General features: G+C 47.5%; 1 protein-coding gene across 1 annotated transcript in view; it reads right to left on the bottom strand.

Moving 5' to 3' along the window:
* Positions 1 to 3,032: 3,032 nt before the first annotated feature.
* Positions 3,033 to 6,000, bottom strand: part of E2F2 (E2F transcription factor 2) — a 37,979-nt gene continuing 35,011 nt past the window's right edge. The window contains exon 11 of the mRNA XM_030219480.1: positions 3,033 to 4,045. Within this exon, the coding sequence (XP_030075340.1) occupies positions 3,795 to 4,045 (251 nt within the window). The 3' untranslated portion in view covers positions 3,033 to 3,794. The remainder of the gene's footprint in view (positions 4,046 to 6,000) is intronic.

Below are 6,000 nucleotides of genomic sequence, written 5' to 3'. Positions count from 1 at the left end.
TTATTGAGGCAGGAGCTTGAGGACCAGGAGTCTACTTTGTAGAAAGCAACTCAGCTATGGCTCGAGGATCAATGTGGCATTCGAGACAGGACACGTGAATCTGACAGTGGACTCTGGGTCCTCAAAAGTTCATGCCTTAATAAATTGGTTACTCTATAGGTTGCAGCCTGCCTCTGTCTACTGAAAAAGGTGTGAACTAAACCCCAAATTAGTTCCCTACAGCTCATCAGGTAAAGAGACACCGGCCTGGCAGAGGTGGGTGGGGGGGGGAGGTGAAAAGGGAATGAGGGAGGAGGCTGTTTAGCTATCAAACAGCTCTACTGGCTTAATGTCCCAACCCCATCCTCAAAACACCCCCAGCCAGGTAGGTGTTCGAGATATTCACAATGAATATGCATGAGATATTTACATACAGTGGTGCCAATGCATGGAAATCTCTCTCTCTCATATTCAATGTAGATCTCATGACCATGGTGTGCTAAGATCGCGGTTGAATACCACTGATCTGGAGACGGTTATAGCAGGGCTTCCTAAAATTGTCTTGGTGACCCCACAGGCAGTCAGGTTTCCAGGTTATTCAAATAAACATGCATGAGGCTTGCATACATAGGAGATCCAGTACATGCAAATTTACTTCATTCATATCCATGAAGTGAAAGACTAGCTTAGTGATTAGCTAAGCAGGTTGTGAACCAGGGAAACCAAGATTCAAACCCTGCTTCTCCCGCTCTCACTTAACCTTCCACTGCTTCAGGTATAAACTTAAATTGTGAGCTCTGTGGGTACTGAAAAATGCCTACTGTGCCCAGATGTAATGCACCACGAGCTCAGATTTTTAACTCTCAGAATCCAAATCCATCATTGCTATCCTGACATATCTGTGCAATCAACCAGATCAGGTTACAATGAGGCCCTGTATCACCAAAAAGGCAGAGGTCAATTCAGGAAAGACTTTCTGGATTTTCTAATTTTTCTTTTTTTTCTTTTTTTTAAGTTTACTTTATTTAAATCACTACTTTTTAATAATTTTCCCCATCTATCAGTGCTATTGTGAAAAGTGTGTGAAAAACCTAAGCACTTGGGGGAGGAACTGTCTCAAGTCTGTGAAAGGAGGTGACTCAGCTATGGTCCAAGGCCCAACATGGCACCCAGTCAGGACCCATTCAAAATCTTCCTTCACCCCAAAAGATATACAACCCCCCTCCCCCCAACACTGTTTCCTGGACTGTTAAAAGACTCCTATCTGTATCCAGGAGCCAGAGGCCTGGCAGTTCCTATGGAACATTATCCCCAGTGCAGTGGCATAGCCACAGGTGGGCCTGGGTGGGCTGGGGCCCACCCACTTAGGGCTCAGGCCCACCCAACAGTAGCGGTAGCTGGTGGCAATCCCAAGCTCCACCAGCTGAAAAGCTCCCCCTGATGGTAATGAAAATTCCACTCTCCATGATACTGGCACCTGCGCACGCTCAGTTTTCAGCGCATGCCTGCTGCAGACTGCCAAAGTGGAGAGAAGCATTTTCCCACCAGCTGAGATCTTTTTTTGGTGGGATGGGGAGAACACTTGGTGCCCCCACCCACTTCTTGCCTAGGCCCACCCAGAATCTGCTGTCTGGCTACGCCCCTGCCCCAGTGACACTAGTTTCCACCAACTGTACAATCGAGTGCTTCAGGAAGTGCCAGTTAAAATGGTGAACCTGAAACAGGTCACTGGAACCCCTGAGACTCCACAGCCTCTCTAAACAGCCTTTGGAGAAAAGAAGAAAAAAAAAAACCAACACCACAGCAAGTAAACAAGAAATGGGAAAAAGCCTTTAGGAAGCAAAATGGATTTGTCTTTTTTTGGAAAAAAGAATGAACCCAAAAATACACATATCTGTCAACCCCCTCCCTCTTTTGGGGTGCTAATAGGAAATTATGGCCTCCGCTGCTCACTGTTGGGAACAGGACACTGAACTGGATGTGCTACACTGGGTCAGACCAAAGGCGTTTCTTATGTTCCCCCTGGCTTCTGTAAAACTGCCCTTAGCGTCCCACCTGGGGTCCGCCGTCATTCCAGGTAAGAATTTGGATAGATGGCATGCAGGGACGTGGACTCACGCTCCAGCAGTAGCCCAGGGTCTCGTGAGACTGACCAAGTCCAAACCACCAACCATCAAGAAAGTAGTAAAACATCTCAAAACAGCCAATATCTGAAGTGGAACTGTGACTTGGAAATAAAGCCAGCGCTACAAGAGAAATGAACTTGGGAAATCTGAGAACGGAAGGAGATGCTGAAAAGTCAAATGGCAGCAAATTCCTTCCGGGAACAGCAGTGCAGACTTACGGCCCAGTGGCACATCTGCTTCTTCGACGTTCGACCACGCACAAGGCAAAGAAAACCTTTTCCATTTCTCCATCGGAGGTCTTAAGGGCAGGAGTCCTCAGCCACACATCCCAACTCAGCATCCAGAAGCCTCACACCAGAATGAAACATTTCTTCTATTGCCAAGCCACAAGATGCTGTGGACACAGTGTTCTGAAGTCCTTCATTACAGATTACTGGAGCCCAGTACTGTGTTCAAACCTGCTCTCCAGGATAGGAGGGAAGTGTCTCTCTCAATCAGTGGTGTAGCCACAGGAGGGCCTGGGTGGGCCAAGGTCCACCCAACATTACGTCAATCATGCTGTGGCTGGTGGAGATCCCCAAACCCAACCAGCTGGAGCGCTCCTCCTCCTCAGGCAGCCAGCACTCATCTGAGTGGCAGCTGGCATCACTTGCCTCAACACTGATGCAGACACCAGCCCCTCTACACGTGCTTAGTTTTTGGGCCTAAAAGTGGTGGCATCAGCTCAAGGCAAGTGTTGCCAGCAGCTGTTTGGAAGAGCATTGGCTGACCCAGGAGAAGGAAATCTTCAGCTTGTGGGGTTTGGGGATCCTGGCCAGCTCAGGTATTTAATACTTTGGGTGTGTGGGTGGGCAAGGGGGGGGGGGGGTCAGCAGAGAGTGGAGAAGCCAGGAGGGGGAGACAAATTCTGTGTCCACCCACCTTGGGCTCAGGCCCACCCAAAATCATCCATCTGGTTACACCCCTGCTCTCAATCAACAGCATAAATACCACCCAAGCAGTTCTTGAACTGTCAGGGGGCCCAGTAACACAAAAAGCGACAAGACATGGCCAACATTGGACTTACCTCTACCAGTGTAGCAATACTGGCCAACAACTTTTTGTTTCAACTAAATTCCCCAACCCTGCCCAGCTGCTAAGTGCTTAAGCGGATCACACCTACCGCTGGGCCTGAGTCTCACAATAAGTCACTTGATCTTGCAGCTTCTCCAGCCATCAGGTGGGATCAGGAAATTTAACTGAAGCGAAAGAGTTTGAATGAAACGTGACAACACTGCTAGGAGTACAACATTTGCATGCTATCCTCCTGCTTACGGCTTTGGATGAGGCTGAGAGTGGGGTGAGTGGGGCAAGAGAACAAGCATCTGAACCTAGCCCACTGGTCTCAGGAGTTGCCACTTAAGCCAAGTCAGTCTCCTGATCTTACCCCCCTGGCAGCTGAGAGTCTGGTTTTCTTAAGATAACAGAGAGGAAGCGAGGTAAACCCAGACTGGATGAGCCCAGTAGAGTTAACCAGTTACTGGAGAAAACTGTTCCAAGTTCTGTAGCTTCACGGGACAAGGAAAAGAAATGGAGCAGTCACCCGCCTTGTTTTAGGAGCAAAAAAAACCTTCAGTTTTAGGCGAAGTTCAAGTTTTCCCCCAGAATTAGCACCACAATGAAAAAAGTCCCAAGGGTGTAGACCAGCCTCTAGTCGTTCAGAAGGTCTTCAAGGTCATAGGAATCAAAGAGGTTACTCACACCCTCCCCACTGTCCAGCCCCCACAGGTAGCTGTCCTGGTCAAGAGGTAGGGAGAAACTGATGAAAGGAGCGTCTCCCACATCATAGGTGGTGGAAGGAAGCTGGTCCTCTGTCTGCTGAAGGAGATGATGGGGCAGATCCAGAATCCTCTCTTCATTACCTAGGAGAGGAGAAGCCACCTCTGTCTTCACAGGCTCAGCTGGGGCACAAGAGAGAACAGGAAAGTGTTAAGAGTGCAAAAGGTGACGCGGACCCATCTGTATCACACGACAGCTTAAATGTTGACCCTCGCACTCTAGACTCGGGTATACCGTATTTTTTACACAAATAACGTGCCCACGCATATAACGTGCAAATTACGTGTCTGTAAAAATAAACTAAGCTTTATATCCTGCCATAACATAAGAAATAAAACATACAATAATTATATCACAACCCAATCATATATTCTAATCTAGTTATAACAAAGCATCAACCATGTCTTGACTCTCTCACAAAAAACAATACAAGATAAACTCTGGCAACTATATAAAAATAAGGAATTCCAGATTTCAACTGCACAATAAGAACCTTGGAGCACATTTTTATACCGAATAACCTTTACATGATGGAAAATGCAGCAACAATCAATCAATCGTGATTTCAAGTTCCAACCTGCCCACCCAACAAACTAATTAAAGGATGGAAATGATCAAGTACATCTCTATATAGAGTTTTAAACACTAAGACATGCTAACTGCAAAACTAAGAAGAGGAGAGGGGGAAAGTAGGCTCTTTCCAAACAAAGGAGGAGACGTATAATTAGATAAAAAATATATTATAAACAGGTTGACTCAACACAGCCGTGTTTCGGTGCCGGAGCACCTTCTTCAGGAGTCTTCCAAGGATGTATCAAGCGCTTGAATCGTTAACACACCAAAAAGGCAAAATAAAAAACAAGTAGTTCCTTCTCTTTCTAAGTAATGGCAGTACCGCCTACAGCGAGCGTAGTCTGGTTGGACGTGTTACTACACACTACGCTCGCTGTACGCAGTACTGCCATTACTTAGAAAGAGAAGGAACTACTTGTTTTTTATTTTGCCTTTTTGGTGTGTTAACGATCAGTGGCGTACCAAGGGGGGGGGGGGGGCGGTCCGCCCCGGGTGCACGCCCGCTGGCAGGGTGCGACGCTCCGGTCAGCGTCGTTCGTTTCCATGCCCCCTCTGCCCCGGAACAGGAAGTAACCTGTTCCGGGGCAGAGGGAGCAGGGAAACGAACGACGCTGACCGGCGCGCAGCACCCCCCCCCCCAGCAGCGCACACCCGGGGGGGGTTCTTTCGCTGGGTTGGGGGGTGTCGCGCTGCACTGGGGGGGGGGGGCGCTGCACCCGGGGGGGCGGGGCGCATCGGCGATCCGTCCCTGGTGTCAGCCCCTCTAGGAACGCCACTGTTAACGATTCAAGCACTTGATACATCCTTGGAAGGCTTCTGAAGAAGGTGCTCTTGTGCCGAAACACAGCCGTGTTGAGTCAACCTGTTTATAATAAATATATTTATCTAATTATACGTCTCCTCCTTTGTTTGGAAAGAGCCTACTTTCCCCCTCTCCTCTTCTTTTCTGTGTATTTGTTTCGTGGGGATTGAGTGCACCTCCACACTCCCGTGTGGTAGTCTTTTGTAACTGCAAAACTAACAGATTTATTTCTAAGGGCTTTTCTTTTCAGGTTCTTGAAGGCATTAAGTACACGAAACCTGCAAAAAAAACATAAAAAGAAGACAAAGTCTTAAAATCCACTAGTGCAGCCAGTCAGGTTTTCAGGAAATCCACAATGACTATTCATTAGATAGATTTGCATGCAGTGGAGGCAGTGCGTGCAAATCTCTCTCATGAATATTCATTGTGGGTATCCTGAAAACCTGACTGGTTGGGCTGCCTCCAGGACCAGGTTTGGGAACCACTGCAGTAGGGCATCTTCATAAATATGCACCAATGCAGCAACACCCATGCAGAAGTTGCTCATGGTTTGTAAAAACACGTATAGCATGCACATTATATGTGTGAAAATACGGTAATTGGTGGTAAGCACATTTCAATTATAAAGACATAGGGGCAGTGGACATGTAGCATCACACAAATGAATGGTTGAATTAATGCAAATCTGAAGCCCAAGAGCGA

Source organism: Microcaecilia unicolor, chromosome 11 (assembly GCF_901765095.1).
Source record: "Microcaecilia unicolor chromosome 11, aMicUni1.1, whole genome shotgun sequence".
Lineage (NCBI taxonomy): Eukaryota > Metazoa > Chordata > Amphibia > Gymnophiona > Siphonopidae > Microcaecilia > Microcaecilia unicolor.
This window is presented reverse-complemented; position numbering and strand designations above follow the sequence as displayed.